The following is an 18,413-nucleotide window of genomic DNA, read 5'->3' on the forward strand; positions in this document are numbered from 1 at the left end:
GTGCTGTTGAGCTTAAAATAAAGTTAAAATATCTTTTAAATAAATCCTGGATATGAATTTTATACTTTTAGTATGTAATGTCTTACTCAGTGGTTTTTTCGAAAGATCCTTGTATTGTGAAGGTACCCAACATGTGAAGCCACATCAGCTTCGAAGGATGTTGGGGGATTTTGTTCAGAATGGTTAAATTTCTATTGGATAAGCTTTTTCTAAGATCTCTGAAAATTCAATCTGACTGTCCAAATAAATGAAATAGTGGGTCAGTGTACATTCAGTTACAGAGTACATTCTATTGCAAGTTCCCAATTTACCATACCAACAATACTCACATGTACACTCTGTGTTTGTGTCCTATTATTGGCATTTAGTCTGTGAATTTTGGTGGTGAATCTTTCTCAAAGTATTTTCTAAAAGAACTCCCTATACAAAACAAAACCATACCAGCATGCTGGCAATGGGCATCTTTTTACATGCCCATTGCTGCTGTGGCTGCCATCTGCTGTATAACATCTGAAATCCCACAGCCTCCTCTACTGTTCATGTTACAGTCAGCAGCCCTGGACAGTGATGAGGAGTGGGACAAGAAGCTGGACCAGCTGCACCAGGATCTCACGCAGGAGGAGGAAGAAAAGAAGAAGAAGAGAGCCAAGATGGCCACTGCAAAGAAAGGGTCAGAAAACTAACATCCTTACCCATTAATTTCCATTGTCTGAAATATGTAATATGAATTTGACAATTATGGTTTAAACTAATCAAGAACTTAAAAATTATAAAGTAATGAAAATACATACAGAATTGTTAGAAATAATATCCATTTGTAATTACCATATATACATTTCACTTAGAAATTCAGTCCCTTGTTTTCACACCTCCAGTGAAGAAGCATGTATTAATAAGAATAAGAAATGACAGTTTAGCCTGTGATGTACTCTGACAGCAATGGCAAGTCAACGAACAAGGAGGCAGATGACCTGTTCTGTTCTGACGAAGAGTGGGCTGCTGAGGGTCTGGAGGATGCTAAGGGAGGGAAGTCAGCCGGGAAGAAGACCTTCACAAAGACCCCAGCCCGCGCTGCTGGGGCTACTGCACAACCCAGGTTCAACCCCAGAGAAGATCCCAAACTCAGGAGGGCAAGGTGAGTATCATCTAGCCAGCGTGAATCAGGATGCATGGAAGATGAAATATCATTGCAATTTTGGAGTAGGTGTTGTTTCTGTTACTGCTGTAGGTCAGTAGTGTTGAATTTTTGTGACCTTGACCATTGAAAGAGATCATGTTATCCATATTTTTATACTAGATGAATACTGATATTAAACTACCATGGATTTTGTTGAGATCATGACGTTGCATCAACTGATGGAGGCCAGGTAGTATTGGTACTGTAGATTTGACTGAAACACCCACGATCTCAGTGGAACTGACATTTATGATGGTTAGCAGATTCATTGGTGCAGGTCTTATGAGAGTTTACTGACATATGATGTTTGTCTTCAGGAAAACATCCTTCAATCTGGACGACATATCCACAGATGATGAGGGAGGGAAGGAGACAAAGGCCACCAAGCAAACCGTACAGGTCAAGGGTCAACCACTGGCATCTGGGAAACAGACCAACACTAGAGATGATCCAAAGAAGGATCTCCCTGAAAGGTCAGGATGATAAATGAAAATGTATTCCTGCCTCAGTTTGAGATTAATGTCTATGTCTGGAAACATTATACCATATGTAGGATGTTTCGTTTACACACGAGATGCTGGCAGCCAAGTGTCCGTTTAGTTTTGACTAAAAACACATTAGTTAAAGGTTTATTGCCTAGTCATGTAAAAGTTGTTAACATCAGTGGTATAAATATGTCTGGTTCTCCATTCCAGGAAGGCCAGCACCACATCCAGTATCCTCAAGAAGCGAGACTCATATGGCCGAGCATACAGTGCTGGAAGCAGCTTGAAGGAGATCTCGTTTATGAAGCAGCCGAGCATCATGTCGGAGAAGTCCAAAAGCAATATGTCTGCCATCTGGAAGAGTAAGTTGTATTTGTAGTACTGTGTAAACTTCCTTAAGGAAATGTTTTAACAATATTTCTGAATGATATTGATAATTGTGGCTTTTGGAACTTGTGTCTATGATTTGAGTTGGTAACAATGTATATAAGGCTTTAGTCTGTAACTATGTCAGTGTCTCTAAGACATGTGTAACTATAACATGTTTCATAGTCTGTGACAGTGATTAGTGCTCATGAATTGAGCCTGTAGCTATGGCTGTGTCTGTAACTATATGGTGTGTTTCTTAGTCTGCAACAGCGATTAGTGTTTATGCATTGAGTTTGTAACTGACTTGTTTGTGGACTTGTGTCTGTAACTGTCACTTGTCTAGTCTATGGTAATTTAACTGCCTACATTCAAAACCTACTAAACAAAGTTCAGCCTAAGTATTTTCAATTCTTATTAGGCTTGTGTCTCCATCTACGACTTGTATCCTTATCTATGACAATGTTTCTATGAAGGGAACTACTACTCCTCCACCAACCACACCGTGGAGTCTGAGGCTACGTGTATGTTGCCGTCATGGTGCGTGTACATGGCATACGTCCTGAGTCTACTTATCAGTGGCGTCTCTATCATCATCGTCCTGCTGTATGGCTACCAGTTTGGGTCGGAAGTGTCACTCAAGTGGCTGTTATCACTCTTTATTGCATTCTGTTGCTCAGCCCTCATCATAGAGCCTACCAAGGTCTGTAAAGTATTCATCATATAAACAGTACAGTTAATACTTGCTTAAACCTACTTGTCATTTTGATTCAGTTGTTACATGCAAAGCTCACTTGTGAACCAGGGACTCCTTTCACGAAGCCTTTACTGAGCTTAACATGAGCTCTCCATTCTTTAACATTGCACTGAGGTTACCTGAGTGACTTACGATCACCTTATAACTTTGTGAAAGGAGGCACAGATAGTTTTCTACTTGTTATTGTTTTATTCATTCTAGACATTACATATTTTATCTCCCTGCCCAGACAACCATGTTGTGAGTTCTTTGCCAGCGAAGGCCTTGTTCAGTATGCACTAAGTGAACTGCTCCAGATATCTAATTTTTCCTTATCCTGACTTATTTGCTTATCTCCTCACTCTATGCAAAGATAGTGGAATATTGAAATCCCTTGAAGTTACCTTCTTTGAAGCCAATGTACAATCACATTCACCCACAGGAAGCCTTCACGGTGATGGTTGCAGACATGTGTTGGTCTGTTGTAGGTGTTACTGGTTGCGCTGTATCTGGCAGCACGCAGCCGGGACGTCCAGGAGGAGATCGAGAAAGAGTCCATCACCATACCTCCTGTTGTTGACAATGTCTTTGAAACATTCAAGGTAGCGAACATCACATGCTTAATTCCAGCCAATGTTTGCTTGCTGTATGTCACTATGATAAGAAAAAACATCAGTTCTGAACATGTGATTATCACTGCACTTAATGAGAGTTTGTTTGTTGTTTAGCAATACACTCAGCAATATGACTTCTCTGAGTGGCATTCAAGAAGTTGGGTAGATGAAGGATGAGGACTACTAGTATTTTATACATATACAACTTCTTTATTTTGTATTAGTGACGTTTTGACATATGCTTTAATGTCAAGCATGTGATACTTGCTTGACAAAGGCATATCCATAGAATAGTCCTCATCCTTCACTCAGCAAGTCAGAGGTAGGTCCATCTGACTACATGACATGTTGGTTGTTTGACAACATAATTTGTGTTTTCTGAATGTAGTGGTTTAAGAGGGCATACATTGCAACAGTTAGGGTTTGAGGTAGGCCCATCTGACCACGTGACATGGTTGTTTAACAACATAATTTGTGTTTTATGAATGCAGTGGGTTTAGAGAGGCATACATCACAACAGTTAGGGTTTGAGGGAGGTCCATCTGACTACATTACTGAATTATGTAATGGTGTTTAACGACACATGTACTGTTTTATGAATTCATTGTGTTAATTGGTATTAGAGGTTGTGAGTTAAGTTATGTTGAACATTTGACACAGGGGTTGCAGTGATGTTAGTTGGGTTGATGGATCTGAATTCTGTAGTCTCATGACATTACCAACTTTCTGTGTTGTCTTCACCTTGGTCCATGTTCATTAACCCAGGATGTCAAGTTCCGTCCCCTGGGTGGGTTCGCCTTGATGCACGCCAAGGAAGAAGGCGTGAAGATCCAGCGCATGCACGTGATATTGCGGCAGTTCGTCTCCCACATGTTCCTGCTGTCCCTCCTGCTGGCTATCTGCTTCGTCTACAACGGCACCACCAACTGCATGTTGTCACAACATGTACAGCATCTCCTACAGCAGAATGGAACTGCAGGACTCAACCTCAGTCATGTCAGGAGGTTAGAATACTGACATGTCTGTATACTGAATACTGGTGTAGAAGACCTGTGTTCTCTTGAATATATTATTCAGTGAAAGTTGATAAATTATGATGATACACTTCATATCCTCTACAGACTGTTTCTGTTAGTTTGGAAGGAAGTCATTATCAGTAGCCAGTCCATCTTCATCAATAAAACAACACTGGTCACTTGAAACCTTTAATGATGGAAAACATAATTCATTAAATTATTTTCTTCTAAAAATAAATAAATAAAATTTATTTTTTCTGGAGTATAGAATGTAAAACTTGTCTCAAGGGTAGCTGAAGATCACAATTGAAACTTTATCACATAAAGGTGCAAATCCTAAAAGCTTGTCATGTTATTATTAACAACCTGGTGAGATGTTTACAACAAAAACCCTCAAACATTTAGCCCTTTTTTTTGCTTGTGGAAGCACAATTTTGCACTGAATGTATTTGCATTCTCAATGGTATTTCAGCTTCAGGGCATGCCTTATCTGGGAAGCTTTATATTTTAGTGAAGACTTCTATTGATGACATATCTGACATGTTCTTCTTGGACTCTTCTCTCTCTTAATATTGAAATGACAGACAGACACACAGACAGACAGACAGACACAATATCTAGAATTCATAAAGATTATGAACATCTGTGGACAGATATTGAAATATTAGACATACATCAGCATGGTCAGCTGCCATATTTCTTACTGGATTTCACCCAAATTATGTTCAACTTTTCATCATTTGTCAGATCACAATTATGGCAGACAAATGAATTGGATACTGTCATCAATATCCTAGGTCTTTCACTTCTTCCACGTGACTAACTTCGCCAAAGTGCTGAAGGCTGGTTTTGTTTCAGCATCCCAGATTTCAGGATATGGACTGAGACGGTGCTGGCCAATACTCTGCACCATCGAGAAATGAATCCCCAGGAGCAGTTTGGCATCCTGCTGGGGCCAGCGCGGCTCCGTCAGATTAGGAGCACACTTGGTATGTTGCATAACATGATTAAAGGCCATTATCAGTTACAAGCGAAAGATCTAGTCAAATTTTTTATTAAATGAAGTATTGAATCCTTTGTTGAAACTACCTTGAAAAAAGTAATTCTGTAATTAAAGTTTAACTTTAGAAGTTGAGAAGTACAATGTTGACACAATTTATGGAAAACAACCTCTTGAGCATCACGCTTGGATACAGATTCTTGTACCATTGCCAAGTTTGTCAGTATTTAAACTTATCGTGTGAATCATATTTGGTCATTGATAGTAAAACTATGGACTGGGTAATCTGGTGGTTGACAGCAAGAACACAGATTCTCATGTTTTTAATACAAATACTGGCTATCATCATAGGATCATATACTTCTTGCCTCCTTGGTAAATCAGGTTTATGTTGGGTAGATGTTCTCAAACTGTCTTTCTTGTTACTGCACATCTGTAAAGGGAGATTACTTACTACTTTCAGATGATTGCCCTATTAGCTCTCCCCTTGCCAAGTTCCACTTGCCAGCACTGACAGTATTACCATGTGAGGGAAACCTTCACTTCATCGAGGACACTGCCACATATGGCGAAGCCTGGAGCGACAGCTCAGGCAGCAACGTTACCTGGAGATACTTTACAGCGCCGCAGCTTCACATGTACGTCACTCTCTTTGACCGGTCATTCACTCATGCTCCATTGTGTTGTTTCTCACTACAAGTACAACATTGCTGTATAGTCTAACAGTAGTATAAGTAGAATTGATTTAGAACCGCTATTACTTATACTACTTCTTAAGATTACAGTAAATTAATGATAAGATTTCAGATCCAATTTAACAAAAGATATGAGGCATTTAATTTTTAAGGTGTAGAGACTGTATCAGGAAATATATGTAAATCAAGTATTGATGAAAATTTAGTGTTTAGGAGGACAATCTTACAGTGTATTTCATTATGTAGAGGAAGAGGTGTACACTTACACTGTATTTTGTAGGGAGTATAAGGTTTTGTGGTCTTCGTCATTCAGTGTTACAAAGAAAAGAACTTTGGATAAGAAAAGAGGATTAGATTTGGATTATCATAGTAAACAACAGGAAGTCAAAATCTCTAAAAATGTCTTTATTACAAACACTCAATGTTGTTTCCCTGCTAGGCGTGAAAAATATGGGCAAGACCTTCACTACTCCGGTGGGGGCTACGTGATGACTCTTGGAAACACCTACAACGAGACACTCAGCATTCTCAGCGATGTATTTGATAAGGACTGGATCAATCTGCGGTAAGAGTTACTGGAGAATCTAAACTCAAGTCATATCCTGAACTCACCCTGAAAGAAGTTTATTGCCCCAAAAGTGATGTGAAGTAGATTTTGACTGGAGGAAACTTTTGGTATTGAGTCAGACAACAGAGGATTATGACTGGTTCATATTCTGGTGGCTGTGTTCAGTTTCATATGAACTATGAAATTTGAAATGTTTTTATCTTTTTCACCCTGCATTTTGTGTGGGTATGGAAATAAGAGCATTCACAAGATAGGTGTCAAACTGAATTTGTTTAAAGGAAGAAAGTGTTCTTGAAATTTGTGTGTACGTCAGAATCTGAGCAAACACGAATGTGTTAACAGTATATTCTCTCTCATGATACACAAGCTGTAGTCAATTAATGTCTATTTCAAAATAACCTGTTTCTTTGTAACAATACTAGCATTGTGTGATGGTGCATTACAAAGAAGATTTAATTGTTGTAATGCAGTGAATTGCATATCAGCTGTCTCTTACAGGACAAGGGCTGTGTTCATTGAGTTCTCTCTATACAGTGCTGCAGTTGACCTTACAACAACAGTCACCATCCTCCTGGAGTTCCCCTTGACAGGTACAGCTTTTAGAATCATTGGATTGAACAGATATGTTTTTTCTAAGACGTCTCCTAAGGTAGAGTTGTGTGCTCATTTAAAAGTCATCCCCAACTGAGATTTTCTTTATCATTTTGTATTTGCATCACATGGGTTTTCCACTAGGATTTACAAACACAGATTTTCTGGCCATACAACCTTTAATAAGTATTTCCAAACATGTCTGTCAGTGTCAGCAAGTGTTGATCTGAATCCATGATCTACTGCGATCAGTTTAGTCTGGTGTTCATAATGATGGTGTATTTTGGAGATGTGTTCAGGCTGTGTTTTCCAGCCTTGGGTGTAATTCTGAGGCCTCCTCGAAAGGAACTCAGGTGTTGTCAGCCTTCTTGAGAATTAATTCCTGTTTGTTGTTATTGAACAAAATCTGTATTTTACTTAAACATCTCTTAATTATTTTTTGCTCAGTGATCTCCCTACCAGAGTGCTGGAATGTAAAAGAAAAATCGTCTAAGAATCAAGACCATGTGCCACTCATCGTTTGTTTCAGGCATCTGGTCATCAAACTTTATATATTTTTCGTTACAGAATTTCCAACTTGACTTTAATTTACATTAAGTTTTGCCTTTTGGATCATGAATAGGGGCGGTGGGGTAGCCTAGTGGTTAAAGCGTTCGCTCGTCACACCGAAGACCGGGGTTCGATTCCCCACATGGGTACAACGTGTGAGGCCCATTTTCTGGTGTCCCCCGCCGTGATATCGCTGGAATATTGCTAAAAGTGGCGTAAAACCAAACTCACTCACTCACTCACTGGATCATGAATAAAATATACCCATGGTAAGAAATGGCAATGTCAGGAGAAGCACCAACTATATGTGTGTGTCATGGCCTTGTGTATCTTCATGCACCTGACTGTTTTGGGTTTTTTTGAATGCCTGCTGCAGGAGGAGCCCTCTCTAGTCAGTATGTATCAACCATCAAACTTCTGCGCTTCATCCCAGGCAGAGTTGATCCCCTCATGGTCTGTGAGGTAAGACATTCCCACTTACCATCAACCATCTCAAAATTATCAAATTGTTGGAATATAAATGGAAAGTGCTTTTGTCAGTTCTATGGTAACCTTGCGACGAAAGCAAAGATTGTATCAAATTGCTGTACAGTTTGTCTGACATGACCTTTACACTTTATCCCTAGAAACCAATGACTGATCCCTGACATAAACTGAGTCTGCTGCTTGCTCTCCAGGTTCTGTTCCTGCTGTGTGCCGTCTACCTGTTTGTCCATCTTGGGCTCACAATACGAGAAGAACGAGCCCAGTTTGTGAAGCAGTTCTGGAACTGGTTAGATCTAGTCATCGCGATGTTGACAGTTGTGTGTATTGGCCTCTACATCGCTTGTGTTGTCATGGCAACAGACACATTTGGTTACTACACTGCTCACAAGAATGATTTCACAAACTTTGAGATGCCCGCACACTTGCATGAAGTTATGCGTATGCTGCATGCATGGCTGTTGTTCCTAATATTCCTGAAGGTAACATTTAGTCACCTGTTAATCACACTGGGGCTCAGCCTCAAACATAGCCACTAATATACAGCTTTAGTAATTCACTAATCATTTAGCACACAAGAGTTACACCTTAAACTGTTTAATGTTATAGACTAATACAACACTTTCCTGAACACTGTTGTTGAATTTGCTGATATAGGAATGTATAACCAGATTATTCCTCTTAAGTTTACCCATGAAGATCCAGTTAAGAATTGGCCTTCAGCACACCCATGCTTGTCACAAAAGGAAACAAATGGGACCAGGTGGTCAGGATCGCTGACTTGGTTGACACACAACCTCGTATCCAATTGTATAGAATTTTGCTCATGCTATTGGGCATTGGATTGTTTTGTCCAGACTCAAATTTTTACAGACCACCGCCATATAGTTGGCAATAAACAACCAAGGAAAACCAAGTTCTGTGGATAGTCAACCTGAATATGACAATATTAAGAAGGGTATACATGTGCAAGTGTATCAGTCAGTGATAGTGAAAGTGGCATGTTGATCATGATAAACTGTGCCATGATATCATTGTACTGTGAAGTCTTGTAGATATGCTGGTGTCATCTCATGATCTCATTAATACTTTCTGAAAATACCACTTCAAAGGAATGTTGGTATGTTGACTCACATTTCCAGAATATGTGCTTGTATATTTCCATGATGATGCAGTGCAACTCCTTGTCATGGTTGTAGCTAGTGTATGGTAGGATACCATAGGATACCGTTATCATAGGATAACGGCAAGATAAATATTGTGCCCTGACTTGCTCTATGGATTTAGAAGAGGGTGTAGTCATGTACTTTTTCCCTATCACCACCATTTGTTATGATAAATAACTTGCAGTAATTCGCTGCTAGTTTTCTAAGTGATCAGATGTACTAATTAATGCATGTGTGCAATACTTTGTCTGCTCAGTGGTCAACAAAGTTGTCACTAGATCAGGACTAAATCATACTTTAAACAGCATAGAAAGGTGTGTGGAGTTACTAAGTTTATAACTATCAACATACCAAAATCTATTAATCTTCAATCATAAACATTATTAACATGAACGTGACTAAAGTTAGTGGCCACAGTCATTCGCTGATTTGAAGGAAGAATGAAAATCTCAAGGTGTGTATATTTTACAGGTCGTGCGACAGTTACGCTTCTTCCCTATGTTCCATGCATATGGGAAGACAATCTCAAATGCGTTGGGGAAGCTGGCTGGCTGTACATTAATATTCCTGCTGCTTCTGATTTCCTACGCTCAACTAGGATACCTGGTATGTAGCATAGCTTGGATTATACCTGGGTCCCATTGCACAAGCAGTTGTGTTGTTACCACTCTTGTTACAGTATAGGAGGTACGACAGTCGTAGTATTACAATAGCTTTCTGAAACGAGGCCTGTGTACATCAAATGGCTAGGTCTGCCTTTGCTATAAGATGTGCAGGGGCTGCAGTCACTAAGGATATATTTGGTAACAATTTAGTATCAATGTAGCCCTTACCTGGAAACACATGACTGATAGTGTCCTCTACCCTAGATCGATCACTGAAGATGGTATCAACCACTGTTTCTCCTTTTCCAGTCATGATTACACATATATTTCACATTAAAACTACATTTATGTCTTATTTTGATATCATATACAAATAATATCCTTTTCAGTATTTTGGAATGACCACCAGGGGCTTTGCAAGCTTTCAGTCAGCCCTACTTTCTCTGATGGGAGTCATACGTGGGTCATTTAATTTCCTATACTTCCTCCGCCACTGGCCCGTCATGACCCATTTCTACTTCTACTCCTTCTACGCCTTCGCCTACGGGCTGTTCATTGGACTGGTGATTGCCGTGATGCTGGACACATACAAGATCACTCACCAGACCCTGTTCTTCAAGTCTTCCCTGGACACACAGGACCATGAGATGATTGAGTTCATGATGAAGAGGTTCAAGCTGTGGGCAGGCATCACCAAACAGAAACCTGTATGTCTAGCTTACATATGGCATTTTGTTAACTCAGTACTGCCCCAAAAACCAGGGCCCCATTCCTGAAAGCAATCATATCGCTAAGGTAATCGCATCTCCCATACTTTAACTTAGACGTACGAATGTAGTAGTGCTATGGTCACTTTGAGGAACAGGGCCAAGGAAATTGCTGGATGAAGTAAAATTCCAGTCTAATAATCACATTTCTTCCTCACAAAGTCCCAGGTTGTCTCCCTGCACAACTGAGTCGATGGGTATGGGACCTGTTTTTGTCTCTTCCAATACTTTTCATAGTCTTACCAGTAAACAGTGAGTGCATGTTTTTAATATGAAAGGTGCACAAAATTGTAACATTCCTATCACATGTTTAATAATGTTCTTGCAGGCATTCCGATCTGTCCGGTTCAAGGGTCATCCTTCACTGCCAAGTCGAGCAAGTAGCACGTCCCGGCGTTCCAGCATCTCATCATCTCTCAGCAGTGGCAGTGATCCAGTACTCTCTGAGGAACAAGCCCTGTACCTAGAGCACCAGCTTGACAATGCTGTACCTCGCTGGGAGCATCTGCTCAACCGCTTCGACAGGGTCAGTTTTGTCAGGGTCAAGCATGATAAAGCAGACATTATTCACAACCAAGTTTATCCTTTCTGTTGTAAAAACTAAACACTCATTCACAGCAGTAACTGTCCGTAGTATTCTAGAAAATAATGTATCTGTTCAATCTTTCTGTTGCGACACTACAGCAACCAGTATTGAAATCATATTGAGTCTTTACCACATACAGTGATTGTAGGCCCAATGTATGATTACACATTGGTTAAATAACTCTATGTGTTGGTCACATTGTAGATTGAAAAGCTTGAGGTAGAAGAAGATCATCAAATGAGGAAGATTGAAAAAGAATTCAAAGGTTGGGAAACTAAGCAAAATAGCCCTCAACGAAAGCCACCAGTCAAACCAAAGAGCACCTTTGAGAAATTTCAGCACAACTTCAAGGGCAGGAGTCAGTTTGCAGGAAAAGACAAACATCTCGTAGGTCGAGATTCTGTTACACCTCCAACAATATCTGCAAGGAAACCAGTTACAAAGCCACAGGAACTGCGTCCTCACAGCTATGAAGGGGAACGTTCAGAAGCTGTGGCCATGAAAAATATGCAGGAGAAAAAACGTGACACAACCAAAAATGTGAGGTTTTCCAAACCTGCGTGGTGAAAAAAGGTGATAACCTAAGATAAGAATTATTTGCTGTGCATACGCATATAAGGATTGGACTCTACATAGTACCTCAATCACACCAAAGGTCTTTAACTATTTGTGTATAGTGTTCATAAAGTGATGACTAAACAATGTGCCATGACTTAACTGTTAACAAAACCAAATGCCAAAAGCTTCCACCACCTTCAACAGTCTACAGGCCAGGTCTAACAGTTTCTGTGATGTTCTGCTCAACACAAGGTCCTCAAGACTTTAGTGTTGTTCAGTGGAATTCTGTATAACGGGTAAGGACGCAAGTCTGAAGTGATGTTCCCAGGAATCTCTACAGATTATCACGTTTCTGTGATGTTCCAAGTAATGTTTATGGATCCACAAGTCTTAAGTGATGTTCCTAGGAATGTCTACAGATCAACAAGACTTCAAAGATTTTCCAAGCATTGTCTTTGGTTCCACAAGTGGTAATTGATGTTCCTAGGAATGTCTGCAGATTCACAAGTCTTCTGAGATGTTTCCACAAATGTCTACAGGTCCATATGTCTTCTGTGATGCTCATCTATGAACTGCTGATAATGGTGTCATGACATCTGTTCTTGAAGACTGAACTAATGCAGATTTCACACCGCTGCCTTCATGTTGCCTTGTGATTCCCTGGCAAGAGGTGTATCTAGCCACACAGCTGGGGTGGGCTCATGTCCACCTTTCATAATGTTATCCGTCCATGCGTGAGGTCAGTTGTTGAAGGTTCAGCCAGTTAGAAACTGTGATAAAGACACAATCTATCCCAGGGTTCCTAGTGCTGCTGAATGATCAATCCTGGATTTCAATTGACTGCATGTTTGTTATGTGTAGATATTAGCAACACCATGTGCCAAACCAGTGAAAACTACAACAGTAAATGGTCATATGAATGTCTCCAGTGTCTAGTTGTACAGTTTGTTTTGAATGTGAGTATTGAATTATGAAACAAATAATTCTCTTTTCTTGTACATGTGCCTTTACATTTTTATACCAATGGTTGCCAAATTCATACCGTCCCATTTCAGCCGATATAAAATGTTCTTTGTACATTGTGGAATGGTGTTATCAATTTGGTAGTTTCACCAGTAACGTTATGTGATAGTGTTGTGTTCATATTTCATCAGGTTATTAGATTATTTCAAACGAGACATTTTATGACATAAAATAATCTTAATAATGTTATGCATTTTTGTTAAGGCCAGACCAATATATTTTACTGATGTTTTTACTATGAAAATTCACTGTATAATGCAGATATTATGATGAAAATGTAAGATTGTTGGAACTGTTTCATTTTAATGTATTTTTGTGATGAGATAATTGTCATTTCAGATCAGTTCTGATAATGTATTTTTTATTTTCTGCCTCCTTATGATGATGCCTGTGGGCCACCCAAATATAGAACTGAATTGGTCTGGCCAAATTATTTACAGCAGCGATTGAGAGAGTGACAGTCAGTAGTATATGGTGTATCTTATTACCAAAGAAAATTAATACGAAACAGTAATTAATGTTTATTTATCTAATGAATATGACAGCTGAGCTTGTTGATATCAAAGTTTTGTGTGAAGAAATTCTTAATTTGTCAATGTGCTGACATTTTGGAGTTTACAACCTGAAATGATTTGAAATACTATACTTATGCATAATGATCTGACCAACATTTATCCAGGTATGTAAATGTCTTCTGTTTCTTAAAAACATTGTTTTTAAATGTTAAAGAGTCTCTATAAACTGGCAATGGGTAAATATTGGTAAAGATTAAAATCAGATTTTAAATATTGGTTGTGTCAGTTTTCATGACATGCCAGTGTAATACCTGCTTTGACCAGTAATTAACTTGATAATTTGAACAAATGCCTCCACTTATTTCAGTATTCAGGTTCTAATATTTGAAGCACAATGTCTACCTGTGTTTATCACATTATCTATATGAGGATGTATCTCAGCTTCTTGCTTCTGGTTGACCTGTTATAAACTGTCATTGAAAATGTATGATTATACTCGGTAATATTTTGGAAACAAAATTCACACATCTCAAAAGTTTCAAACTAGGGAATAGTGGTTTCGTATTTTCTTGTGTCCAAATATGAACATCTGGAACCAAATCTGAGCAAATATGCTTTCACATTCAACTATGTCTAAAAATATTCACTGGTGGATGCAGGAGTTACTTCCCTTCCTCATCTGTCAGACAGCTCCACAATGATTGTTGACAGCAAGAGCCAAATAATTCTCTTTCTATGTGATCAAAGATTAAATATGAAATATGGACATGTCTTCTGTGAGAAGCTACTTGCAGGACATATACAGCTGGGATTTTAGGATAAAGGTACTCTATACATGTTTTCTGAAACTGGTGGTACTCTGAAATGTATCTATGTACAGTCTTTGTGTGGATCTGCTGTTTCTGTACATAGCCCACTGTGACATTACACTTCATTCCTACCTCATTGTACTTATCAAGTGAAACAACAAATTATTGTTCTTCTTATGTAGCACTGGCGTAGTAATCTGTCAGAATCATCCAAAATATATTGTTTTCTGGAGTCATTTGGCAAGCAGTATGTTTTTTATAGATTTATACCATTCTTATTGTTTGTGTAATTTTCTCTGTACATAGCCTTTCAAGAAATATAAAAACAGTATGATGATGATTTAACATGAATGAAAAGATATTATCTCTGAGATATCTAAATGTGTGCTTGATGTAGAGGTAGCATTATTTCTAGTCTTGAGTATATTACCTGCTTAATCTATTCATTTATTTTTGTGTAGATACTATGTTATGTTACAATAATGCTTTATCGTTGAAGAAATGTGGTACAGGCTAGCATACAGAGAAAACATGAATGGATTATATAAAATCAAAACTGTGTCAGACATAATTCCACATGTCTACACCAATTGACAGTAAGGACAATGTTTTTGAAACAATTTAAACCAGGTTTTCCACATTATCTGGCTTACAGATTTGACTATGTCAAAAGCCACAATCATAATATTGATTGATAATATATATAGATTACATGTATTTTCATTTTCCAAACCACCCATTATAGGATGAAAATACAAACACAGTAAGTTGTTGTTATAAAACCACCACAAACACTCTGTGCCAAAGATATTGTACTCATATACACAATATATATTCTGTTTACAATGGTAAATAGATGGCCAAACTCTAAAAGCATGAATCTGTTTGTTGCAGCATGGATTGGATTTACAGGAATAAACCATTAAAAAATACAGTCGAACCCCGTTGATCCGGACGATTTGGTTCCAGTCGAAAATCGTCCGGATAGCAAGACGTCCAGTTAACTGGATCAAACAAGCAAAATGTGAAAATTAAGTGAAAGTAAAAAACATTCACATACGTATATCAAATGCCTTCCGATAGATTAAGAATGAAATCACATAGTGGTGCGGTAAACGGTATTGACATGACACATACACATGCACGTTGCACACATCTCTCTGTCCGGATAACTGGATCATTTTGTCAATGGAAATCTGTGGGAATGGTTTGAAAATTCGCCTTCCGGGTCCAGAAGCATGGGGTCCGGTTAACCAAGTACAATTAATGAACATATGTTTCGTTTCACATAAAAATCGTCCGGAAGGCGGGGTTTCCGGATATGTGGGGTCCGAGTAAATGGGGTTCGACTGTAGACACGTAATACTTTTACAATGATTGACTTGATAGTGGAGTATATACCTGAGTTTTATAATGTTATAATTTATGCTCGTCAATGCTCTGAACAGAATGTTCCATTGAATGTGATACTGGTGATCTTGTTTGTATTACCCATGTGATCTTAATGTTTATTGAAAGAAGGCACAATCTTCGTTTTTCAGGCATTAAGCTTACCTATCCTGTTTCATAGCTGGCAGTATACTATCCATTGAAAAAATGTTTCATTGATCAGTATGATTATCAACCCATCACCTGACTGTATGTGCCATGTCACTGTCTGAAGATATGTGTAACAGATCCTGAAAAGAATACGGGAACAGAGAAGAGAAAAAATATAAATTCCTGTGAAACAGTCTCAGTTGTGATGTAAGGTCACTGTGGATAATTACTTAATATAAGTAGGGTGGTGTAGCCTATTGCTTAAAGTATTTGCATGTCATGCAGTTTCAAATGGGCACAATGTGTGAAGCCCCAAGACATCATATTGCTGGAATATTGCAAAAAGAAAAAGGGGCGTAAACCTCAACTCATTCACTCTGTGTGCATGTGTAAGATTTCATAAGTGTAATCACCCAAAACTCGGGTGTCCAGGGCCTTTATTCTCGAAACATTAGCAGCCCTAAGAATTCTTAACTTTGGTCGTAGCCAATGTGTTAAGAATGGGCTTAAGAACTTCGTAGGGCTACAAACGTTTCGAGAATAGCTAGCCAGATCAACAAATTTGTCACTATAATCACATGCTCTTCAAACTGATGTGTCAGAACAATCCATCCATTTTTGTCTCTGTTTCCATCCTGCAGTAATGCCTGACAAATGAAGATTGTACTGTGACATGAATGATTTATGTATACTGACGATACGTGTCTAGGCATGTAGATCTGTTGTCCACATTTAGCTACTGAGTGTTTAGTGCTACATGATCTGTGATATAACAATATGCCGTCCCTTTACTTTACACGGTGCCGGTGATTGGTCAACCTCATTTTGAGCTTTATAGGATGCTTCAAATGATCAAATCCTGTTTGTTTATGTCAGAAGTAAACACACCTTTGTCTCACATGACCACCTCTTGGCGTACTGCTGAACAGTTGGGGAGGAACACTCAGGAGGTTAAACACCAGAATGGCTAACATCGGCTGTAGGAGAGAGTTAAATTTGACAGACTTTTATATATTTTATTTCATTTGGAAAATGTACCCCAGAGATGATTAATACAAAAGATATAGTCCCCAGATTTTTCTTCCACTGCTGTCATTTACACATAAAAACACCCAGGAAAACTTCCATATTCAAGCTTTGTATTTTTTGTCAGAATACAATATTTTTGCAGTGGAAGGTTTACATTTTAATGGCCATTATTTCAAGTCCATTCTATCCTCCCCACCTCTGAGCCCCCTTCAACCTCAGTAAAACATGGAGGTCTGTGTAGAGGTCCTTTCTATCAAGCAATACTTGGTTTTGGTTTAGATCCCAGTGTCCTCGTCATACAGTGAGTTCCTTCAGCAGGATGGTAATGTACATACATATATTTTTGAATGCTATTTACGTTTGTTTTCCAATACAAATCTCAATTCCTTTAACTATATTTTATATGTGACGACTGTCAATTTTTTGACAAATGGATATGATGAATTAAAAAAAAAATCAACTAGTAGATTTGTTTTTGTTCTGAGTCATCCGCATTGATGAATGTGGTGATCGAAGAACCCATTGTCATAGCTTACAGTGTCATGTTATGCCACACTCAGCTATAGTCCAGTCACATGGTTTCTAAATAATCGAGACAATCCAGTGATTAACAGTATGAGCATCAATTTACACAACTGGGATATAATTACATGTCAACCCTGTCAGCAAGCCTGACCACCTGTTAGTTGCCTCTTATGACAAGCACGAGTTACTGAAGACCAATTCAAACTTTGATCTTTATGGGTCAGATGAAACTGATGATGAAGGCAATGATATTATGCATATATATGCTTGAGGTGTGATAACGTTATGCCCTGCAGTACCCGTTGAAGGCCCATATGGCCTTTCAGGAAATTGCCTGACAAGACTTAGTAACTGGCCGTACACTTTATATCTCTCTCAAGGATGCGGCCATCAGGAGAATGTTTCCAGCTTTATTTGATATCCCATGGATATAACCAAACATCACACAAGATACCATATCAAAATAACTCTTACTACCTAATACAGTCTGTCATACTGAAGCTTTGATTTGTCCTCAAAACCCTTGTTTCCTTGTAAAATGATCAGAGATTTAAACACAATACGGCATAAGACACCAGTCACAAGTCCAGTGCAATTTGTTTCATTTGAGACTGATGCATTTCTCACTAATACATAATCTAATAATTGCTACAAAACCAAATTTTGCAGTGACGTGATTTGTCTCATAATTTTGGACACCTCAAGAAAAAATTTGTTTAACTAACATTGTTTTGTGTTGTGTTTTAACTTTTAACTTTTTATGAGGGGAGGATCACTTGCTGTAAGAAGAGCCAGGTGTGCAAGTTGCACCTGTGAAACTGAAATTTCACTACACACACTTGTTGATACCTGGTGTGAAATTCATTTTTGAACAGGCTGCATGTGCATATTTCTGATGTATGTATTACTTCTCATTCACTGGACATCCAACATGATTTACTTGTGCAAATGTCTCTCCCTAAATTTACAACAGAAGATGTCAACTATGAAATAGTTCCAAACAGGTCCACA

At 38.6% G+C, this 18,413-nt stretch overlaps 1 protein-coding gene across 1 annotated transcript in view; it reads left to right on the plus strand.

The window, feature by feature from the left end:
* LOC137284237 (polycystin-1-like) overlaps positions 1-17,340 on the plus strand; it is a 76,184-nt gene extending 58,844 nt beyond the window's left edge. Inside the window, exons 27-43 of the mRNA XM_067815970.1 lie at positions 549-670; positions 938-1,135; positions 1,495-1,650; positions 1,873-2,024; positions 2,505-2,731; positions 3,253-3,366; positions 4,144-4,382; positions 5,253-5,383; positions 5,858-6,032; positions 6,529-6,654; positions 7,156-7,247; positions 8,174-8,259; positions 8,475-8,762; positions 9,918-10,052; positions 10,441-10,758; positions 11,147-11,344; positions 11,609-17,340. Of these exons, the coding sequence (XP_067672071.1) occupies positions 549-670; positions 938-1,135; positions 1,495-1,650; positions 1,873-2,024; positions 2,505-2,731; positions 3,253-3,366; positions 4,144-4,382; positions 5,253-5,383; positions 5,858-6,032; positions 6,529-6,654; positions 7,156-7,247; positions 8,174-8,259; positions 8,475-8,762; positions 9,918-10,052; positions 10,441-10,758; positions 11,147-11,344; positions 11,609-11,971 (3,120 nt within the window). The 3' untranslated portion in view covers positions 11,972-17,340. The remainder of the gene's footprint in view (positions 1-548; positions 671-937; positions 1,136-1,494; positions 1,651-1,872; positions 2,025-2,504; positions 2,732-3,252; positions 3,367-4,143; positions 4,383-5,252; positions 5,384-5,857; positions 6,033-6,528; positions 6,655-7,155; positions 7,248-8,173; positions 8,260-8,474; positions 8,763-9,917; positions 10,053-10,440; positions 10,759-11,146; positions 11,345-11,608) is intronic.
* Positions 17,341-18,413: the final 1,073 nt, after the last annotated feature.

This window comes from Haliotis asinina, chromosome 5 (assembly GCF_037392515.1).
Source record: "Haliotis asinina isolate JCU_RB_2024 chromosome 5, JCU_Hal_asi_v2, whole genome shotgun sequence".
Taxonomy (NCBI): Eukaryota; Metazoa; Mollusca; class Gastropoda; order Lepetellida; family Haliotidae; genus Haliotis; species Haliotis asinina.